Here is a 24809-nt window from a genome sequence, read left to right as displayed (position 1 = left end):
CCTTAATGAATCAGGAGCATCTGAAGAGAAGCGCTTCTGTGCATATTCCGCTAGTCGGTCTGGAAAGAGTTCTAGTGTAAGGTGCGCCACAGCTTATCATGAACTTTAAGAACTGTGGGGTCACACCCCTGTCCTGCTCCACCTCCACTCATTTAGGCAGAACTGGGTGAAACTGTAGTGAAAACACCAAAAGTTGCAAAGTTTTTGAGAAACCTCGAGTTGGGCAAAAATGTTGCCACTTATCGTAGTATTTGCCCCCCAATTTCTGGCAAAAAATATTTGATGAATCAAAGCAATCTTCTGCCATGTAAAGACAAATTTGTAAAAGAGCTGTAATTACCGTGAGGAAGACAAAGAAACCAACAGGAGGTAGTACAGGTTTTATTTATTTCATGTCAGATGTACAGATAATGACATAGAAACCCACACAAGGGTTCCAGATAAACCAATACTCCATAGTTAAATCCGCATGTCCATTAATTTCAGCTGTAATGAAGGACTGAATTGTGAAATATTGTGTTTGAAATCTCAGAGCATGTCCAATAACAAGGTGCTAAAAACATTACTTGTGAAAGCTCGAAAAGCAGAGTCATATTGTCAAGATTGTTCTAATGCTGCAAAATAAACAAGGAAAAGTCATCTCAAAATTCACATGCAAGTGTTTAAGATTAAAGCTTATATTCCTTGTATACTATATAATTAATAATGATACTAGTCATCAGATGCCCCAATGATGATAGTGGTGAATCATAATAAAGCATTTCTAAATACATGTCTGATAGTTACAACTGTGATATGATGCCTAAAATAAATAATATGTTCTATGTTATATTGCATTTTAATATGTGTGTGAGCGGGGACAAAACCACAGTGGGTGCAGGGTTTTAGTCAAACCCCTGCCCTGGAGCCAAGGGAGGTCCAAAATGTTTAGTTGTCCCATATGAGAAGATCAATAATACTAAAGACAGTTGTAATAGTTGGCAGCCCTGTTATTGATTTTGCATTGGGGCCAATGAATTACAACTTGTGCCACTCTGTGTGTGATGGTGGGTAGGATCCAAAGTTAAAATACATTTTTTTTTTCTATTAGAGAACCCCAGCTAGAATCTGTAACCAAGAAAGACTCTTCTCAAGTGGACAAAAAAAGTTGGCAAGTGCTCCTGTGAAGAGAAAAGTATCCTTATACCAAAATCCCATTTGGGGTTTCTGCAACAAAGTTCTGCCCCCTATTTGAGCATGCAACACAAGAGATGATCACCGCTCAGTTACTTTCACAGCACTGGTATGTAAGTTATGTGGCTCTGCTCAGTTAATTAGCAAAAGTGGGAGTTAGGTGTGTCAAAGGGCTGGTCCTATTTCAGTGAGATATATGGAATAATAACCCCTTCAACCCGAACCTGTTTTCACCCATGACATTCATTTATTTGTGAAAAATCACTTTGGGGGACCTATATAACATAAAATACCAAAAAGTGACTCCATTTGACTTTTTTAACCCAAAATTGGCTGGAATCGAGAGTGGATGCCATGTCGCGTTTGGCGAGCCCCTGATGTGCATAAACAGTAGAACCCCGACAATTTACCCCATTGTGGAAACCAGACCTCCCAAGGAATTTATGTAGATGTGTGGTGAGCACCTTCAGATGTTTCACAGAAATTTATAACGTTAAGCCATGAAAATAAAAAAAAACATTTTTTTTTCCACAAAAATGTTCCTTTAGCCCCAAGTTTTTTATTTTCACAAGAGTTAAAGGGGAAAATTGACCCCAAAATGTGTTATGCAATTTCTCCTGAGTACGCCAATACCCCATATGTGGGGGAAAACTACTATTTGGGTGTATAGCAGGGCTTGGAAAGTAATGAATGATGTTTGGAACCCAGACTTTGATGGAATGGTCTGCAGGTGTCATGTTGCGTTTGGAGAGCACCTGATGCACCTAAACAGTGGAATCCCCCCCACAAGTGACCCTATATTGGAAGTGATCTACTGTTTTCCTGGTATGTAAATTTTATAATGTGATTGCATATGAGAGTTGTGTAGAATGCGTCAGGATTGCATATGATTTGTGAAGAGTGCATCAGTTTGGCATATGTGAGTTGTGTTAATCATAAATAAATTTAGTAGTTCATAGATGAGTAGTAGACTCAGACAATTATTCATACACATATTGCAGAAACTATACATACCTTTCACCAGTCCGCATGAGATCAAATCCTTCATTGATCTTTTCCAGTGGTAGATTATGTGATACTAGTTTGTCCAAATCAAACTTTTTTGCGTTGTAATCTGAAACCAACTGTGGAATAACTTCTCTACTTTTCACACCTAATAGAAACAAAATATGTTTTAGGCCTTCTTCACACATCAGTATAAAACACGTACATCAAAAAACGATACGGGTGTCATCAGTGTTTTGCATCTGTGTGTCCGTTTTTACCATCAGTGTGTCACCATGTGTCTATTTTTACCATCAGTGTGTCATCCGTGTGTCTATTTTTACCATCAGTGTGTCATCCGTGTGTCTATTTTTACCATCAGTGTGTCACCGTGTGTCTATTTTTACCATCAGTGTGTCACCATGTGTCTATTTTTACCATCAGTGTGTCATCTGTGTGTTCCTTTTTACCATCAGTGTGTCCGTTTTTACCATTAGTGTGTCATCCGTGTGTTCCTATTTACCATCAATGTGTCATCTGTGTGTCCGTTTTTACCATCAGTGTGTCCGTTTTTACCATTAGTGTGTCATCCGTGTGTCTATTTTTAGCATCAGTGTGTCATCTATGTGTCCATGTTTCACCATCAGTGTGTCATCTGTGTGTCTGTTCTTACCATCAGTGTGTCATCCATATATCCGTTTTTACCATCAGTGTATCATCACCAGTGTTTTTCCAGAATTGCTAAAGAAAGAAATAAAGTACAAAGATTCTCCTATACTATGCAATGTTAACCCCTTTCCGACATCGGGCGTAATAGTACGCCAATGTTGCACTCCCTCCCTTTGATGAGCCCACATCTTTCCCAGGACATGTCAGCTGTTTTGAACAGCAGATATGTCATGCGCCCACAATAGCGGTGGGTGGAATTGCGATCCTCCCGTGGCTATTAACCTGTTAAATGCCGCTGTCAAACGCTGACAGCGGCATTTGAATCGCGCTCCCGGCAAACACTCTGGAAATACACACACCGGTGACCCCCGTCACTTGATCGCAAGTCACCGATGTGTTGGCATGACAACCTGAGGTTTCCTTGAGACCTCGATGGTTGTCTGTGGCGGCTTGCTGTGAGCACCGCCCAGTGGTTGGCGCTCATAGCAAGCAGAGTAATTCTGTAATTCTGCTATATAGAGACGATCTGATCATCGCCTCTATGTAGCAGAGCCGATTGGGTTGTGGCAGCTTCTAGTCTCCCATGGAGGCTATTGAAGCATGCCAAAAGTAAAAAATATGTTTTTAAAAATATAAAAAAATAAAAAATATAAAAGTTCAAATCACCCCCCTTTTGTTCATTCAAAATAAAACAATAAAAAAAATCAAGCATACACATATTTGGTATTGCCCAATTCAGAATCGCCCGATCTATCAATCAAATTAAAGGATTAACCTGAATGCTAAACGACGTAGCGAGGAAAAAAGCCAAAAGGCCTGAATTACGTTTTTTTGGTCGCCGCAACATTGCATTAAAATGCAATAACGGGAGATCAAAAGATCGTATCTGCACCAAAATGATATTAATAAAAACATCAGCTAAGCACGCAAAAAATGAGCTTTTACCTGACCCGAGATCACGAAATATGGAGATACTACGGGTATCGGTAATGGCCCCATTTTTTTTTTTTTAACAAAGTTTGTAATTTTTTTTCACCACTTAGATAAAAAAGAACCTAGACATGTTTGGTGTCTATGAACTCGTAATGACCTGGAGAATCATAATGGCAGGTCAGCTTTAGCATTTAGTGAACCTAGCAAAAAAGTCAAACAGAAAACAAGTGTTTGCAATTTCACCGCACTTGTATTTTTTTTCCTGTACTTTCTAGTACATGACATGGTATAACCAATTATGTCATTCAAAAGTACAACTTGTCCCGCAAAAAACAAGCCCTCACATGGCCAAATTGACGGAAAAATAAAAAATTTATGGCTCTGGGAAGAAGGGGAGCAAAAAATGAAACCGCGAAACCGAAAAAAGCTCCGGGGGTTAAACAAGGACAGTACACTGGTGACACATGGATGCCATTAGTGTGCTATACGTGTTTTTTACAGACCCATAGACTTGCATTGGCCCTTGTCATTCATGCTACCAGAAAAAAAACAGATATGTCTCCGTGTGTTTTGCATAGACACGTGGTCCGAGTAAAACACGGACATGTGCAAAAGCATTATAGGTTGTAATGGGTATGTGTGGTATCCTTGCAAAAAACGGATACGGTCATCACCTTTCAGGGCTGATATACAGCTTTCTATAATGCTATATATAAGCCCCAACCCGTCCTGCAAGAGAGGAAAAATAACTTTTATTATACTCACCTGCGGGGCAGTCCGGTCCGGTCCAATGGGCGTTGTTGATCTTGGTCTGGCACCTCCCGTCTTCTTCTTACGATCCCCGTCCTCCTGCTTGCTTCGTGTGGATGACGTGTTCCTTCATCATCCACACAGTCTGCTCGGCACAGCGCTCCTATGCAGGCGCACTTCTCTGCCCTGTCATGTGCAGAGCAAAGTACCGCAGTGAGCATGCGCCGGGGCTCTTTGACCTTTCCCACCACCTGTGCACTGCAGTACTTTGCTCTACCCTCAACATGGCAGAGAAGTGCGGTGCCGAGGAGACAATTCATCCACACGAAGCAAGCAGAAAGGCATCGCAAGAAGAAGGGAGGAGCCAGATCAAGACCAACGATGCCCATCTGACCGGACTGCCTCACAGATGAGTATAATAAAAGTTATTTTTCATCTCCTGCAGGTCGGGCTGGGGGCTGATATTACAGCATTATAGAATGCTGTATATCAACCCTGAAAGGTGATGGCCGTATCTCTTATCTGCCAAACCTGGTGACCGGTTCCCTTTGAGGATGCAAGCACACATCCACAGGGAAGATTAGGAAGAAACGACCAGTCGGATTGCAAAGCAGAGATTTCACATAGTGCCCCCCAGAGTATACAAATGTGAATCTCATTGCAATTAGAATGACTCTGAGCAAAATGGGAAAATATTGCAGAATCAGAGGAGCTCACGGATTTTTACAAGGTATTTCATTCAATTTTTTTGACCAAGCAACAGGTCCTATTTAAATTATACTTTTGAAAGTCTGTCATATAACAGTGATATGGGAAACATCTTGTAGATACATATTATTGTACCTCCAAATATTGAGCTTTTTAGGGTGCGCCCAGTCATCAATACCAATGGATCAAACGTAATGGTTTTTGATAGACCCGAAATTCCAATAAACACTGTTGTCCCATAAGCAAAGTTACTTGAATGTATGGCAGAAGTCTGTAGGACACAAGTATAGTACTGAAATGCTGTGAAAAATTTAACAACGATATATATGAAATAATGATCCTTAAACCTTACATTCAGGTATATACAATAAGTCAAGTCTGTCAGCAGATTTCATATTGCAAACTGCTTATATTATTAAATAGACCTCTTAGACCTGACGGAGCTGGTGTACTTACTTTGTAAATCCACATTAAATGGCCAAGCATGATTCTCTTCTCCTCAGTGACCTTCCTCCTTTGCTGCCCAGTACAAGATGCAGCTGACATTCAGGCCGGGTGAGAGGAGTGGAGTCATGAGCTCTTATAATATGCTCATTTTAATATCTGCATTGTACAGACATACTTAAATGGATTTTCAAACTACGTACACCAGGTCTAAGATACCTATGTAATATTGTATGTGGTTTGTAGTGTGAAATTTGTCGATCTGCTTTAATAAATGAACACCACAAATTCAGCATTAGGCTCTGCTCACTCTGCCGTTAGTAGTTGCCATGACAGTGTGGTATATCACAAACTGATTAACCAATTGCATGTGGCCACAGGATCTAACCAATGATCCCCTGATGAAGCCTAGTACTTCTGGGGGGAAATGAGTCAGGATTTGGACATGTGCGACCTATACCATGGGTCTGGTCTGACTGCATGGGACTTGTGATATGCATGACCTGTACATTGGGTCTGGCTGAACATCACGGATAAGTGTATTATTACTAGCCCTGGTGTCTCCATTCAGAGATCATTCTCTGCTATTTAGTGTGCTTTGTGTTTGGCAGTTCTCCTCTATGCCTCATTCCCCTTCTAGCTTGGTGACCTCGTGTCAGTTTCCATGAATTGAAGTTATATTAGGAATCAGTGACTTGGGATCTTACACTTAGCATCAGTTTGTAATGCTGATGGTTTTTTTGATCGATCTCCTCCAGGCTTGATTTTCTCAAACATAATGTATATACCTTCTTTTTGGGCCACAAGAATAGATTGCTAGTTATTATATCATAAATAACAAATCTTGTTTTGAAGGGAGGAAGGGGTGATATTAATGATAAAATACTCATTTTCCTCTGTCTTTGATCACTACGAATGAATGGCACTGGTATTTATCTTCCGCACATGATTAGTGTGGTATATGATGATATCAGTTAAGGTATTAAGGTAACTGCTTCTCTTTGTGGAATTCTAGGTTTTATCACTCATGCATAACCTGGGCAGTATATGAGATGATACTTGCGCTGCACTTTATGTTAGGGGTGCATTAGGGTCTTAAGGGAAAGCCGACAACGCGTGGGGGCACCATACCTTAGAAAGTTAGGGTGCCAGCCTCTGCTGGCAGGCAAGGAATCCACTAGGGAATTCTAGGGGTTATTAGTCCGTACACATTGTGATCTATTACTCCCTTTTAAAAGACCCTTTTTTTTTCATTTTTTCATTTTTTTGTTTTATATTTACATCTGACTAACATAGACTTGAGAGGTCTTTTTTTAACTTCCTAAACAAAAGTTATATTTTAGGGGTCCATACGTTTGTTTTTGTATATCACAAAGTGGCTATCAACAAGGGATACGAGATGTGTAGTGTATTCCACGCAAATACAGTGATTTCTGTGTAAACTGTATGTTGTAACATATTGTGAGACTTGCTGACAGGAAGCACTCAAAGGGTTAACATTCGGTCTCCAGGGCTTTTTTACATAACTCAGCACTGCTTGGTATGCAGAAGTTTTTCCAAAGAGCTAGAACAAGCTCCCCCCTGGAAGTCAGTCAATGACTGCAGCTAAAAAGAGTACTTTTCAGAATGTGGTCCCCTTATAAGACGTCAATCCTGAGACTCAAGAGGGTGCATGTAGCCATCAGCTCACCCCCTGCAACGTTTTGTTCCTCTTTTGGACATACATATTCACTGATGGACTCTCGCTAAGCCACCTTTCACACATTACTTACCATAGTTTCAATGTTGCCAATGCATTCAAAGACATAATCTATTCCACCATAAGATTGTTCCATCAGCAGCTGTGCAATGGGTTTGTCAAAGTCTTGTGGGTCAATGCATTCAGTTGCACCAAGATCTTTAGCTTTTTCAAATTTAGCTTTATTGATATCTATTCCAATGATACGAGAAGCTCCTGCTAGCTTACAGGCCATGATAACGGCAAGTCCAACTCCACCCAATCCAAACACAGCACACGTAGATCCTGGTTTTACCTGAACAATATCAAAATAAAGCTCATTGCAAATAGCTGAAGCTCAAAATGCAAATATTGAGGGTATGTTCAGAGACGTTTGATTTATTGCAAAAATGTCTATGATTACTCAGATTTGTGCAAACATTTAGTGACACTAGGCGTTTTTACACCAGTTTCTCCCATCTCTGCCAAAATGTGGGGAGATGTGGTGGGTCATGACAGGGGCAGATGCCAAAGCTCGCAATTCATGACGAGCTGTGGCATTCCTTACACCAGAAATCTTACTCAAGTCAAGCACTGTAGTAAGTTTGTGGCAGAGCGCACAAGGATGCAGGCCACTTGTCAGAAACTCCTGATTCATTAGGAGGTGCACGCCTCTTTATGATCTTTGTGAGTCCTTGATATTCCCTCCTAAATTGCCGGATTTGATGAATCGGGTCATGAGTCATGGACATAAATAAATGAGACAGCTGTACCACGCTGATTTCAGTAACCATGGCAGATGATCTAACTGGGACATCCCAGTTCTCCCACTCAAAGATGATCTGGGGAAGGATAGCACATGGGCAGATTATAGTCTGTAGTCGTTTTCCCATATGCATGCCCTACTTTGGTTGAATTTGCTGTCCAAAGTCATTCATTTCAGTAATTGGATCCATGATATGAACAGACGGCAAATGGATGCTAACCAATATGCATACTTGTGCTGTCAGTTTTAAGCAGGGCTGTGTGAATTAGGTCTGAGTTTCAGTATACCTGATCCTTTGTTCGTGGAAAAAATGAGCCAATGCCTGAAGGTGTCTTTTGGTAGCAGGTTATTTCAATCTCGTCATTGAAATTAACATGCAAAGCTTCAATAAGCATTTTTCTATCTGATTATATTGTTAATGGCTCTAAACTTTGATCTATTATTAACAGATATAGCAAATTAATCAGAGAGGCATAGGGCGGAATTTATCACAAAGGGAATTTCATACATTAGACTTGAATCTTTAGCCCATAGGAGAAAGGTGGGCCTAATTTATTAAGAGATGCACGACTATTAAAAAATTCAGTCCATCTTTTGGGCTGTCAGTGCACAAAAAAATGAAACCTATTTCCTGGTGCATATTATAGTACATTTTTTGTACTTTGGAAAGTCAAACCCACTTTTATTAAGTTTTGCCCACTTTTTATAAAAAGTTTTCACATTTTGATGCCACAGTGACTTAGAGAGGATGATAAATTCCATCCAGTTTATTGTACATTATAATTTTTGTACCTCAGCAGTCTTTACAACCGATCCATATCCCGTAGTGAAGCTGCATCCTATAAGGCAGATATTATCCAGTGGGGTCTCATCGTCAATTTTTACACAATTGGTTACATTTACAACTGTATATTCAGTAAATGTGCTGGTGTTCATGAAATGGTGAATTTGCTTTCCTTTGCAAGTAAATCTTGTTGTTTCGTCAGACATCAACCCTACAGCTTTGGCCATGCTGGTAAGAAAGAAAATTGTAAGGGTGGGTGTAAAGAATCTAAAAAATTAGACAACAAAACGAATAGAATAGCTGTTCACCAATGATCAAACATTTATTCCACTCATTACTGTAGACCGAGCAGTTACTTAAAGGGATTGTCCTTTATCAAGAAACTGTTGGCCATACGCTTAAGGTACCTTCACACGAAGCGACGCTGCAGCGATAGCGACAAAGATGGCGATCGCTGCAGCGTCGCTGTTTGATCGCTGGGGAGCTGTCACACAGACCGCTCTCCAGCGACCAACGATGCCGAGGTCCCCGGGTAACCAGGGTAAACATCGGGTTGCTAAGCGCAGGGCCGCGCTTAGTAACCCGATGTTTACCCTGGTTACCAGCGTAAAAGTAAAAATAACAAACAGTACATGCTCACCTGCGCGTCCCCCAGCGTCCGCTTCCTGACACTGACTGAGCTCCGGCCCTAACAGCACAGCGGTGACGTCACCGCTGTGCTTTCACTTTCACTTTAGGGCCGGATCTCAGTAAGTGTCAGGAAGCAGACGCTGGGGGACGCGCAGGTGAGCATGTACTGTTTGTTATTTTTACTTTTACGCTGGTAACCAGGGTAAACATCGGGTTACTAAGCGCGGCCCTGCGCTTGGTAACCCGATGTTTACCCTGGTTACCAGTGTAAAACATCGCTGGTATCGTTGCTTTTGCTTTCAAACACAACGATACACGGCGATCGGACGACCAAATAAAGTTCTGGACTTTATTCAGCGACCAGCGACATCACAGCAGGATCCTGATCGCTGCTGCGTGTCAAACTAAACGATATCGCTAGCCAGGACGCTGCAACGTCACGGATCGCTAGCGATATCGTTACAAAGTCGTTTCGTGTGAAGGTACCTTTAGCCTCTTGTAAAAAAAAAAAACATACTGAACTTTATTTACCCTCCCTGGCTCGCTCACATGAACGTATTCAGATAAGGGAAACAAAAATTGGGCTTCCAGGAGCGCTGCCAAGGGTCAAGGAAACTATTCTATTGTTTGAAACTATAAACTTTATTGAGCTCCACGTTACCGAGCACACGGATACAAGGATGACACACTGATGGTAAAAACGGACACATAGATGACACACTAATGGTAAAAATAGACACACGGATGACACACTGATGGTAAAAACGGACATACTGATGGTAAAAACAGACACACTGATGGTAAAAACAGACATACCGATGGTAAAAATGGACACATGGATGACACACTAATGGTAAAAATAGACACATGAATGACACACTGATGGTAAAAGCGGACATACTGATGGTAAAAACGGACACACTGATGGTAAAAATGGACACACTGATGGTTAAAACGGACACATGGATGACACACTGATGGTAAAAACAGACACACCGATGGTAAAAACGGACAGTGAAAAGTTTTCACATAGATACAATAGTTAAAAACTTTTTACCATGCATATTCCACACTGAGTTCCAAACACTTTAACTGAACTAGATTGGGTTACGTGTGAACATATTTTTTAAAGAGGTCATACTAAGTTTGCAAGTTATCCCCTATCCATGAAACCCCTAGCAATCCCAAGAACAGGACTTTGAAGAGTAGAGGTGAATATGCTTAACTTTCGCTCTATTCATTCTGAGAGGGACTGCCAAAGATTGCCGAGTGCTGCTCTTTGCTGCTCTTCGACACTCCTATTAAGGATGAATGAAGCAGAGGTGCGCATGCTACACCTCCACATAGTTCAGATGGGTTCTTCTGCCCAATGGCCGGACCACCAATGACTGAGACGTTATCCATTCTAAATTCCAAACTTAATGCAACCCCTTTATATGAATTAAATTCAGTAAGAAATAACAATTATAGCAATGTATATATCTAGTTAATTAGGACCTACATGAACTTACCTTGAAAAGCAGAAATTGCTTCTTGGGTCCTTGCAAGAGGGACATTGGTCACATTGACCGGCAAAAACTGGAATAACTTTATCACCTGCAGAATAAAATATGATGTTGGATGCCAGAATAGCAGGTAAAGTCCTTCAATATGTCCAGCTACAAGCAGCTGTGGTATACAGAAATGGATCTTATGCATTACTACTCACAATTACAACCAACCTTTGTAAACATGGGCTCTCCTGACTACACAGTAGCAAATTTTGAAGGCAAGTTTAAAATAAAATGATACTACATATTGGTTGACACGGATAGGAAATACAATAAAGGTGAAATATGAGTGGATCTGAAAAAATCTAATTTCACCAGGAAATACAATTCAAGGCAAAGTTATTCTTTGTTAGTTGGATGTTACCAATTATGCTCTGGGGTCTCCCAAGTTCCTGGAGCATAATAAAAGTAAGATGTATAAAAAAAAAAAAACAACTCATACTCACCTGTCTGGCAGCTCCCTGCCCGCTGTCTAGTCCTTTAAGCCTCCATCTCGTTTCATTGCTAGCTTGGTGTTCAGTCTAGGCCATGACTTCCAACCGCATGTAGCCCCCGCAGCATGGGCAATGAACTCTTTGGCCTGCTTGAGGCTGAAAACCCCAGTCTGGAGGGAACACCTAGCCATTGAAAATGGCGTGATGGAGCAAAAAATCTGTATTCTTCAGAAAACCTGTCATCTGAACAAACCTATTGAATGATATTGGTCAGCAATTACTGATCATGTGCACATACCCAAGGAAATATGAAGGAGTTGGCAGGTTTGTTCACATTCATTATCATTGAGCCCTGAAAATGGCTCCTTGAGGCAAACAGCACACATTTGTGTATATATATGTATATACAGTACAGACCAAAAGTTTGGACACACCTTCTCATTTAAAGATTTTTCTGTATTTTCATGACTATGAAAATTGTACATTCCATCTCGATTGGGTTGAGGTCTGGTGACTGTGGAGGCCAGGTCATCTGGCGTAGCACCCCATCTTTCTCCTTCTTGGTCAAATAGCCCTTACACAGCCTGGAGGTGTGTTTGTGGTCATTGTTCTGTTGAAAAATAAATGATGGTCCAACTAAACGCAAATCGGATGGAATAGCATGCCGCTGCAAGATGCTGTGGTAGCCATGCTGGTTCAGTATGCCTTCAATTTTGAATAAATCCCCATCAGTGTCACCAGCAAAGCACTGCCACACCATCACACCTCCTCCTCCGTGCTTCACGATGGGAACCAGACATGTAGAGTCCATCTGTTCACCTTTTCTGCATCGCACAAAGACACGGTGCTTGGAACCAAAGATCTCAAATTTGGACTCATCAGACCAAAACACAGATTTCCACTGGTCTAATGTCCATTCCTTGTGTTCTTTAGCCCAAACAAGTCTCTTCTGCTTGTTGCCTGTCCTTAGCAGTGGTTTCCTAGCTGCTATTTTACCATAAAGGCCTGCTGCACAAAGTCTCCTCTTAACAGTTGTTGTAGAGAGGTGTCTGCTGCTAGAACTCTGTGTGGCATTGACCTAGTCTCTAATCTGAGTTGCTGTTAACCTGCGATTTCTGAGGCTGGTGACTCGGATAAACGTATCCTCAGAAGCAGAGGTGACTCTTGGTCTTCCTTTCCTGGGGCAGTCCTCATGTGAGCCAGTTTCTTTGTAGCGCTTGATGGTTTTTGCCACTGCACTTGGGGACACTTTCAAAGTTTTCCCAATTGTTCGGACTGACTGACTTTCATTTCTTAAAGTAATGATGGCCACTCATTTTTCTTTACTTAGCTGCTTTTTTCTTGCCATAATACAAATTTTAAGTCTATTCAGTAGGACTATTAGCTATGTATCCACCAGACTTCCAACACAACTGATGGTCCCAACCTCATTTATAAGGCAAGAAATCCCACTTATTAAACCTGACAGGGCACACCTGTGAAGTGAAAACCATTTCCGGTGACTACCTCTTGAAGCTCATCAAGAGAATGCTAAGAGTGTGCAAAGCAGTCATCAAAGCAAAAGGGGGCTACTTTGAAGAACCTAGAATATAAGACATAATTTCAGTTGCTTCACACTTTTTTGTTAAGTATATAATTCCACATCTGTTAATTCATAGTTTTGATGTCTTCAGTGTGAATTTACAATTTTCATAGTCATGAAAATACAGAAAAATCTTTAAATGAGAAGGTGTGTCCAAACTTTTGGTCTGTACTGTATATATACTGTATATATCTACAACAATTTCCAAATTATTATGCAAATTGGGTATGTGTCATTAAGATGTAAATATTTGTTTTCACATAAAATCATGGATAGTATTGTGTCTCAGGGCTCTTTGGATCACTGAAATTGATCTCAATCACCTGTGATAATTAATTTGGCAGGTGAACCTAATGAGAATTATTTACCGTATATACTCGTGTATAAGCCGAGTTTTTCTGCACATTTTTTAGTGCTGAAAATGCCCCCCTCGGTCTATACACGAGTCATTGTCCAGAAAGCCGGCGGTGGAGCAGCGGCAGGAGCCGGCAGCTGTGGTTGTAACTGTGCCACTGCTAATGATAAATGAATATTCATTGCTCTTACAGCAGTGACAGCTGCAGCCTCCGGCTTCCAGAAGACATCATACTTGCCCTCCTCTGCGCAGTCACTGCATCTCCGTTGGTTCCGGTGCAGACAGCTCTTCCTGTGGTGAGCATTCACATGGCACCGCTCAGTAAGGTAATGAATATGTACGCGTCTCCACTCCCATAGGCATGGAGCTTATATTCATTACCTTAATGAGCAGGGCCACGCGATCGCTCAGCACAGGAAGAGCTGCTGGCACCGGAACCAACGGAGATGCTGTGAGGGTACGCTGGAACCAACGAGATGCTGCAAGGGTACGCTGAAGGAGGGTGAGTAAGATGGGGTCCTCTTGTAATAGGAAGCATGCATACCAGGATGGGAGGGGGTGAGCCATGCATACCAGGATAGGAGAGAGTGAGCCATGCATACTAGGACATGAGAGGATGTGCCATGCATACCAGGATGGGAGAGGGTGAGCCATGCATACCAGGATGGGAGAGGGTAAGCCACGCATACCAGGACGGGAGGGGGTTAGCCATGCATACCAGGATGGGAGACGGTGAGCCATGCATATCAGACGGGGGGTGAGCCATGCATACCAGGATGGGAGGGGGTGAGCCATGCATACCAGGACGGGAGAGGGTGAGCCATGCATACCAGTATGGAAGGGGGTGAGCTATGCTTACCAGGATGGGAGGGGGGAAGCCACGCATAGCAGGACAGTGATGGGGGATGGAACGCATTCCAGGACAGGTATGAGGGGACAATGCATACCCGGCTTATACTCGAGTCAATAAGCTTACCCAGTTTTTTCCCAGCATTAGTGATGTGCGAAGTTGCTCGGAAAAGGTATTCTCCAGATCTCTCAGGTTTCAGGGCTGTCACCGGGCAACATTAGTCAGCTCTCTCCAAGGATTTTCTATTGGGTTCGGGTCTGGAGACTGGCTAGGTCACTACAGAACCTTGAAATGCTTCTTACAAAGCAAATCCTTAGTTGCCCTGGCTGTGTGTTTCAAGTCATTGTCATGCTGGCAGACCTATCCATGACCCACCTTCAATGCTCTTACTGAAGGAAGGAGGTTGTTGTTTAGATACATGAGCCCATCCTTCCTCCCTCCTGCAGTTCTCCTGTCCCTTTGCAGAAAAGCACCTCTAATACTTCATAAAGTATGGAAACTTCAAACAAGCCTGGGCATGTGCTGGTGTGAGCAGGGGGACCTTGCGTGCCCTGCAGAATTTTATTCCATGACAGTGAAATGTGTTACTAACAGTTTTGCTTGAGACTGTGGTCCCAGCGCTCTTCAAGTCATTGACCAAAGCCCTCTGTGTAGTTCTGGGCTGATTCCTGACCTTTCTCAGAATCATCCTTACCCCACGAGGTGAGATCTTGCATGGAAACCTAGACCAAGGAAGATTGAGAGTCATCTTGTGCTTCTTCCTTTTTCTAAACATTTTGACAACAGTTGTTGCCTTCTCACCAAGCTGTTTGCCTATTGACCTGTAGCCAATTCCAGCCTTGTGCAGGTCTACAATTTTGTCCCTGGTGTCCTTAGACAGCTCTTTGGTCTTAGCCATGGTGGAGAGGTTGGAGTGTAATTCATTGAGTGTGTGGACAGGTGTCTTTTATAGCGATAACAAGTTCAAACAGGTGCAATTAATACAGTTAATGAGTGCACAGTAGGAGGACTTTTTAAAGAACAGGTCTGTAAGAGCCAGAATTCTTGCTGGTTGGTAGGTGATCAAATACTTATTTCATGCAATAATATGTAATTAATGTATCTAAAAGTCACGCAATGTGAATTTCTGGTATTTCGATTATTATTTTTATATTTTGTCTGTCACAGTTGAAGTGTACCTATGATACAAATGACAGACCTTTTCATTCTTTGTATCTACAGTGATGCCAGAATAACAAAAAAAAATGAACCGTGATACTGAGTCCCATGAGGTTGGGGTAGTCAAAGACTTTCTACACCCGGTGATCATCGGGCGGGACTTTAGCCTGTTCTGGTGATTTGTGGGAAAAGGTGAGGGTGCCGAGTAATGCAGACAGGTGTCAGTTCACCCATGAAGATTCATCATCGCAGTTGGAGGCAGATGAGTTCCCCCTGTATGTCCTTGCTGGTGACGAGGACGAGACAGTGACTAGTGAAACCGAGATTCCTGAGTTGGGGGTTCTGGGACTGCACAAATGCAGAATCCTACTTTAAAAAATGTGTTTGACAATGTGACTGTGATAAATGGGGTTACTCAAGAGCCAGGTGCTGACACCGGGTTTCCGTATTTCACTTTAAATGTAGAACTGTTTTATTGGGTCACTAAAGGGAAGAGTGATAGAGCAATTGTTGGTGCCAGGTCCCTGTAGGCATAGGGTAATAGGTCTGGCTCATTCTCATGTCTTGGGTGGAATCTTGGAGTAGACAAAACTCAAGAGTGGTTCTACTGGTCTGGGTGTCACAAAGACATTGTTAATTTCTGCCAATCCTGCCTTAACCGTCAGCTAACTGATCCCGTATCCCATTCCCGCAGTCCCCTAGTGCTTTTGCCATAGTAGAAGTCCCATTTGACCGGATTGCCAGTACGTAGTCAGGCCCTTTGCTAAGTCTGCCAGGGGTCATCAATGCATCCTGGTGGTAAACACGGTACCCAGAGGTGGTACCACTGAGAAACTCCTCTGCTAGGAGTATAGCACGAGAACTAGTTCATATTTTCTGCTGGACGGACGGGCCTTCCAAAGGAGATCCTGATGGATCAAGGGACATCGTTCATGTCCAAGGTAATGAGGGAGTTGTGTAAGGCCCTCCAGATTACCCAACTCAGGACACCAATGTACCATCCGCAGACAGACGACCTGGTGGAGAGGTTCAACAAGACCTTGATATCTATAAGCATGAAGGTCATGGAGAAGGTTTGCTGAGACTGGGATTGCTTGCTACCATATCTCTACAGGCCTCTACAGGGTTCTTACTGTTCAAGCCATTATACGGACGGCACCCTTGAGGACTTCTGGACATTGCAAAGGAGACCTGGGAAGCGGAGGTTACACCTCACCGAAACGTCATCGAACATGTGGCCCAAATGTAGGACAGGATCACAAGAGTGATGCCGATTGTCAAGCAGAGCCTCCTTCAAGCGCAAGAGGCCTAGGCAATGGTCTACAATCGATCAGCAGGACTGAGACGGTTTAGCCCTGGAGACCAGGTGTTGGTGTTGATCCCCATGGTGGAAAGTAAGTTCCTGGCCAACTGGTAAGGGTCATATGAGGTGGTCAAAAAGTAACGTCAACTACAAATTCTACCAACCAGGGAAGAAAGCCATACCAAGTGTATCAACTTTCTCAAACCGTGGCGAGACAGGGAACCGGTGGAAGCTAAATGCCCGGGAGCCAGTCTTGAAGCCAGGGTTGAGGATGTCACATTGGCAATGTCTTCTATCTGCCAAGGTGTACTTCCTGTCTAGTAGTGTATTGATGGCTTATCCCCTGATATGACATCAATATCTTAGTCAGTATCAGAAGAAGACATACAGAAATGTACATGAGACATACGGCAATATGCATGGTAAACAATTAAAATGTGACCGTAGAAGCTGGACCTCCAGGCCCCCTTTATGCAGCTGGCCAGCAGGGGTTCCAGAACTGTAACCTCCTAAAGATTTGCCATTAATATTATAGTCCCAACCAAATCCTTTTAATATTCGGTCCAAACCAGAACTGTACCAACACTAAACAAAAAATAAATCATATGGAAACAAATAACAAAGAGGATGAGAATCATATCGTACCTGGTTTAAATTCTTTAACATCTTCACCTACACTTTCCACAATGCCAACACCTTCATGACCAAGAATGACAGGAAACTTCATATCTTTGAGATTGCCAGTGACTGCATGTCCATCTGAGCCACAGATTCCTGATTTTATAATCTGACAAAAATGTTCAAAGTACAAAAAAATCAAACTTTTAAATTCCTCTTTTCATTTCATAGGAAACAGGTTGGATCAATGAGTAATAGGGGTGACAATTGGGAGTGGACAATTATTTATCCCAAGGAGCCACATGAAACACCCAAACCAACATGCCAAAGTTTAATTTTGTTCAATATTATTATTGTTTTGTTATCACTTAATATTGAGCAGAATTAAGTCTGTTGACCAGCTGCTATTGTAACAATTGTTATTGTAACAACTTTATTAACAACTTATTGTAATAAGGCTTATTGTAACATGTATTCTTACCAGTAACAACTATTCAAAACCATATACTGTTTTTACATAGTTTGTAAGTCATATTGCTCTTGTTATTCAGCCTTAAGTATGTATAATAAATATAGATGTACCTTGATAAGCTGCATGTAGTATGATGTCCCCACAAAATATAAAGTACCCAGTAACATTTACACAATATGATGCCCCACAGACCTCTTCTCGCAATATGATGTCCATAATCACCCACACAGTATAATGCACCCACAGCTCCCCACATACAGTATGATATCCCACAAGTATGATTTCTCCACAGCTCCACACACAATGTGATAGCTCCACAGTCCTCCACACATTATTATAGCTCCCACAGTTGCCCCTCACAATTACTGATGGACAATAAATTAAAAACTATGTCCCATTCCCATGATATGCTGCTATGTTCTGTGGAAAGTGTGGACTGTTTCTCCCCACAGCAGGCACAATCTAAATGTCATGGTGGCTTGCTGCTCTGAGACTCACGCACAGGCTGAAGGGTGCAATAGGGAACTAACAGCCTTCCATTCCACCATTGTATTGAATTGTATTTTGAACCTGAAGATGCTGATACCATTGAATTGAGATGCTGGGGTGCACTGTTTCTAGCCATTTGGCTATCCCAGTCTGCAGACTGAACAGGAAATTTCAAAGGGCTGGATGTGGCTCATGGGCCGCAGTTTTTCAAGGCCTGGTCTATACAGAACTGATATCAGAATATCACAGAGAGCAATCATCATTGTCCATGTGTACAAATTAGGCTTTAGAATTTAAAAATAGTGCGGTAATTAAAAATATTTCTCCAAAGTGTTTCCAATATAACTAGAAAAATGCCTGCAGAAATGGTGACAATCTTAATAACACATTCTTTATGAGGGAAAAAAAACCTTTAGTGTGTCTCTAGAAACAGTGTCATTGGAAGCATATGAATGTACATTATGGGCTGATATTTTAGACGTAATGCAAGTATTATTTACATGTAGTGATGAGCGAATATACTCGTTACTCGAGATTTCTCGAGCATGCTCGGGGGTCCTCTGAGTATTTTTTAGTGCTCGGAGATTTAGTTTTCCTCACCTCAGCTGAATGATTTACATCTGTTAGCCAGCTTAAGTACATGTGGGGATTCCCTAGCAACCAGGCCACCCCCACATGTACTTATGCTGGCTAACAGATGTAAATCATTCAGCTGAGGTGAGGAAAACTAAATCTCCGAGCACTAAAAAATACTCGGAGGACACCCGAGCGTAACGAGTATATTCGCTCATCACTATTTACATGCATAATACGGATCCATAATAAAGGTCCCTTATTAAGTTATTATGACTCTGAAGAGAAAGAAATACAGTACTTACTTTGATTCTTATTTCTTGATTTTTAGGTGGAGCAACTTCGATTTCTTCCAAAGAAAATGGTTGATTTGCTTCCCAACTCACAGCTGCCTTGCATTTAATTATCTGTAATTATAATAGATAATATGAGACTACACTTAGAAATGCCAGCTTCTGTGGCAACTCTTTGTACAGAAAATAACAGAAAGTTGAAAATTTTTGTGCAATTTGGAGTTGCGCACAAATTTTGTGAATGTTGGTGTTTTTACCTCAGTTTGAAGCAGCTCCGACAAAATGGGCAGAGCTGGGGAGGAGCCGGAATGGGTCGGAGCGTAACCTGCCAAATTCATCAAATTTGCTGGCTTTTTGTACACCAGATATGTTAGTCAAGTCATAGACTGGAGTAACCTCAACACTCAAAGTGTTGCTACTACTTATGTTACAAGTGATGTATCACAGTGAGTAGTATCATATGTAAAATGGAACAGAACACACATTTAGGATATGATTTTATGAACTTAATTTCAGTCCGAGTGCAGTCCGTGCACAAGAAGGACCTCACATGGACATCTTTTCGGCCAATGATAGCCTGCAGTATACGCTAGTGGATATGGTCTAAGCTTCACAGTACTTTCCTGTGTGAAAAGAAAAAATCTCAGCATGCAACTAGTCTGGTCTGATATATAGCAGATAAATTCTGCAGCCATGGAAATTTTATGTTTCTTAACGTTAGTATGTAAAATTCTTATTATTGTGCGGGATGATGTTATATTATGTAAGGTAAATGATCTAGCTGCATTTATGAGACTGGAAAGGAATTTTAGCTGTTTATTTGGCCTTTCCCTTTGTTAGAAACAGCCAGGTCTATAAAAGGTGGAAATAGATTGACGCATAGCTTTTTTTAAACCTAAGTAAACCTTTTAGGAGTATGTGTTTTCTGGATAGATCAACTGAAACATACACGGAAAAACACTCAAAATATGATCAAAGGAATGAATATCTGCATTTTTGCTGTGCTTATTTTCAGGCTTTTGAGCGTATTTTAAAGGGAATCTGTAACCAAGTTTTTGTAACATCATCTGGAAGTAGAAGGATGTAGGGGCAGAGACCCCGAATCTAGCGATATATCTCTTACTGGGTTGGTTGCTGCAGTTTTGATAAAATAAGTTTAATTTCCTGTAGTTCTCTGAATGCTGATCTCCCCATCTGCCCACATCACTGATTGGCAGCTTTCTGTGTACACTGTGCATATGCAGAAAGCTGCCAATCAGTGGTGGGGATGGGGTTACACAAAGCTCATTAATATGGAGGACTACATGGCTGCAGGTTTACTAGTCCTGTGGTGATAATCTCCTGCTGATAAAACAATGATTGTATCAAAACTACAGTATATATCCCAGTAAGTGACACATTGCTGGAATCAGCGTCTCGGTCTCTGTCTCTACATTATTCTGCTCTCAGATAAGGTGGCAGAATCCTGGTGAAAAATTTCCTGTGACAAAAGTAGCTAAAAGAAGTGAGCAGATTATTCTTCAGAAGGCTACTCTGAAGACGCTGAATACTTAAAATACAAGTCAATGGGAAGGTTCAAAACACACCTGAGCATCTTTTTGATCATTTTCTCAGTGTTTCCCCTTTTAGTGGCAGATTAAAAAAAATAAAGATGGAAAAACACTCAAAAACAACAAAGCAAGGGCTCAGTAATGAACAAAAAGGCAAAAAAAAAGTCTTCTGATGTTGTTCCACATATAAAAGATGTCAGGTGCACATAGCCTAACTATTCTGTGAAAATGAACTACCAGCTCTTTGAAGAACTGAAGAGATTACTGAATGAATGGATGCTACTTTCACTTTCACTGATGGGCCATATAGCCTCAGTTAAAATGTTTCTTCTTCCCAAATTAATTTACTATTTTGAGTCTCTCCTTGTCAAAGTCCCTCTGGGGGAACTTAGGTCCCTTCAAGCCGCCATTATGAGATTTATTTGGAATGATAGGCGACATAGGATTTCCAAACAAGTTCTCACTTCCCATACATCATCACAGGGAGGTTTATCAGTCCCAGATATTATAAAATATTATTGGGCAGCTCACTTAAGAAGGACCCCATCGTGAGCTTTGTTATGGGCTTACAATAAATGGACTGAAATAGAAAAATTGTGGTTGGCTCCTATTCACCCGATCTCTCTGCTCTGGACAGCCAAACCTATTAAGATATAATTTACTCTATTGGCCCTATGCAGTTTACAAGAGAAGTTTAGCTCTCATGTGTAAAGCGTCTTGGTCTGGCCTCTCTTAGTTCTCCAATGATATCCTTTACAGCTTAGATTTAACAATGTTTCATCAGTGGATTTCAGGGGGTCTATTCAGATATGCAGATTTGGTTGACACATTGGAAATTCTCTCGTTCGATTTTATTAAATCTAATTTCTCTACAACTATTAGAGTTTTTCCAATATATGCAGATCAAACATCTAGCATGTTCACTATATGGCTCAATCAGTGCTTCTCAGCCAACCGAGTTTGAGAAGATATGCAGAAGGGGCCATCAACTAAAGGGTTCATATCAGATATTTACAGGATCATAAATTCTCCTCAGGTGGATCCTTCGTTGAAACATTCCTATATGACTAAATTGAAATCTCTCCTTGGGATAAAGCGGCCAAATCCTTTATTTGCACGTTATACAAAGAGAACCAGTATAAGATTTTGATGTTTTGGTACCACACTCCAGAGCTCCTTCATTAACTGAACCCTCAGTTTCCAAATATACAGGGTGGGCCATTTATATGGATACACCTGGGTGGGCTATTTATAAAGTTGGATGCAAAATGGCCAACTTCAAAATGGCCGCCATGGTCACCACCCATCTTGAAAAGTTTTCCTTCTCCCATATATTAATGTGCCACAAACAGGAAGTTGATATCACCACCCATTCCCATTTTATTTAGGTGTATCCATATACATGGCTCACCCTGTATGTTGGCTTTGTGGTTCAGCATCCGGCTCTCATCTTTTGGTCTTACCCTGGAGTGGCGGGATTCTGGGAATTGGTGAAAACCTTAATACAAAAGGTTCTTTTTGTGGAAGTTGTGCTGGATCCTGCTATCTATGTACTAAATGTTTCTCCTAGAGGGATGGGGAACAACTCATCCAAATTATTATTGCATTTATTAACTGGAGCTCGGTGTTTGATTGCTCTCCAATGGAAACAGACCACTACTCCCGCTAACCAAAACCCAGTCAACAGAATAGTTGATATTCAAAGAATGGAATACATGATAGCTTTAATAAATGCAAAGGTGGACAGATTTGAGGTTATGTAGACCCCCTGGGATTATTTCTGGGCTCAAAATAATACTTAGAAATCCTTTTTTTGGACGGCTGTACCTTTTTTCCCACCCTTTTATGTGTGTGTCTCGTCTATTGTTTAACTATTATTTAGGTTTTCTGAAGTTAATTTGTGGATGAGGTTTGTTAATATGGCATCCACCATAACTAATTGATAAAGACTTATTGGAGTTTGTCTTTCATTATTTCCATATGCAATATGTTTTGATATAATTAGAGGTAAATGTTTCCCAAAAGTTATTCCTTAATGTATTCCATCTTAATTGACTTTCTATCCTTATCAAAATGTGAATATTTTTGTTTATTTTGTTTGTTAAGATATATAAAAATCAATCAAAATTACAGTTATTAAAGAAAAAAAGTGAACTGTCAGTGTACTGAATGTTGATTCCACCAGGGGAAATTATTCTGAAGGCCGCTCCACCTAATCCACCTAAACACTTTTACACAATAATTTTTATTTGCATTATAAATCATGGTTTAGTGCAGACCATATCACTAAGGCTATGTGCACACGTTCAGGTTTTTTCGCGCTAAAAACGCTATAAACACTCATTTAAAACGCATGCATTATGCATTCTATCATTTAGAATGCATTCTGCATGTTTTGTGCATATGGATGCGTTTTTTTCCGCAAAAAAAACGCATCGCGGTAAAAAAATGAGCATGTTCATAAATTTTGCGGATTTTCTGCGTTTTTCCCGCAATTCTATGCATCTGGGAAAAAAAAAAAAACGCATCAAAAACGCGTCAAAAAAAGTGAAAAAAACGCATTTCTGGCAGAAATTTCAGTTTTTTTGTCAGGAAAATTTCTGCAAGAAATCCTGACGTGTGCACATACCCTAAGGTATTAAAGATTAGTTAAAGATAATAAACCTCAACAGTAAATGATAAGCAAGAGGCGTTTTCCTCATTTTATTTCATGGCTAGCCTATTGTCTATACGCTGGCCATTCTGTGCATTCTCTGACCTTTGGAGTGGTAATGTCACGTGTGAATTTAAGTAACATCTTTTTTGGACTTCTAATTGGAAGAGCTTGGGGTCTAGTTGATAAATAAAAAATTCCAATAGAAGGTAAATTTTAAAAATAAAGACAGACTGAGACCTTTCTATTTCTGAGAAATTCAGTTATGTAATATGAAGCAAAAGCAAATGTGCAGTGCTGTGCAAATTAATTGGGACAAAGCATTTTTTAAGTAAAATCGTACGTTGATTACAAGTCACTAATTTAAACCAGTTTTAATATATAATAAATAAATCTTGGTCAACTAGCCAGTGGAAAAAGGTAATTTTCATAATTAGAATGTAACAGCGCATTATAACATTTTATTGTTTTGCTTTGTCACAATTAATTTGCACAGCACTGTAGGTGTACGAAGAAGCTGAGCACTTACCTTGCCTGCTGTCTCCATCTCTTTTCTGGGCTGTCAATGAACTAAGTTAATGGGTCTGACCACTCAGTTACAAACTTTGTGCCAAACTATTCTGGCTTACATGAGGTTGTATATATATACTGTATATGCTCCAAAAGTTAATAATTCCCCACACATATATCTATAATTTTTTAGAAGGAGAAACCTTCGGTCACATTCTTACAACATTCTCATATTTCATTAGGCAAAAGTTGATCAAAGGTTTCCATGTCTGAATTGCTCATAAGGTTGACTAAGTTCAACAGACCAACAGACCCTTTTTTTTTTTTTTTTATAAAGCTCTATTACTTGCTCCAACATCAATGGTTAAAGGCATTTTGAGCTCTGTGCCATAGCAATACTTCCACATGTACAGTAGTGTTCAAACAGTGGCGTAACTACAAAGTTATGGGCCCCGGTGCGAACTTTGAAATTGCCCCCCCCCCCCCCCCCCGACCATGCCAAAATACTTTCCACCCAAATTCACATTTTCCCTATTAATTTCACACACTATAGCTTTTTTGCAAAGTTGTATAGTGTGACCTCAGTTGCATAACTATCCGGTGCCCCATCCTGGCATATATTTGTCCCCTGTACTGGCATTGTTATGTAATGTATAAAAGAAAATAAACCATTATACTCGTCAGGGGCTAACATAGAAGTCATGGGGATCCATATAAGAAGTATAATGCACCCCCATAGTCCTCCTTATAGTATAATACACTCCCCATAGTCCTCCTTATAGTATAATACACTCCCCATAGTCCTCCATATATTATTGTACACTCCCCATAGTCCTCCATATAGTATAATACACTCCTCAT

At 40.9% G+C, this 24809-nt stretch overlaps 1 protein-coding gene across 1 annotated transcript; it reads right to left on the bottom strand.

Annotated features, from left to right (window-relative positions):
- Positions 1 to 365: 365 nt before the first annotated feature.
- Positions 366 to 24095, bottom strand: LOC143788196 (alcohol dehydrogenase 1-like). The gene is made up of 9 exons (XM_077277641.1): positions 23968 to 24095; positions 19248 to 19349; positions 17436 to 17577; positions 11070 to 11154; positions 8937 to 9156; positions 7434 to 7694; positions 5353 to 5488; positions 2188 to 2326; positions 366 to 614 (listed from the first exon to the last, which is right to left on the bottom strand). The coding sequence occupies exons 1-9, from the start codon at positions 23983 to 23985 to the stop codon at positions 590 to 592; spliced, it is 1128 nt and encodes a 375-aa protein (XP_077133756.1). The 5' UTR covers positions 23986 to 24095; the 3' UTR covers positions 366 to 589.
- Positions 24096 to 24809: the final 714 nt, after the last annotated feature.

Source organism: Ranitomeya variabilis, chromosome 1, assembly GCF_051348905.1.
Source record: "Ranitomeya variabilis isolate aRanVar5 chromosome 1, aRanVar5.hap1, whole genome shotgun sequence".
In the NCBI taxonomy this organism is placed as follows: domain Eukaryota; kingdom Metazoa; phylum Chordata; class Amphibia; order Anura; family Dendrobatidae; genus Ranitomeya; species Ranitomeya variabilis.
The sequence above is the reverse complement of the archived record's forward strand: the minus strand, read 5'-3'. Positions and strand labels throughout refer to the sequence as shown.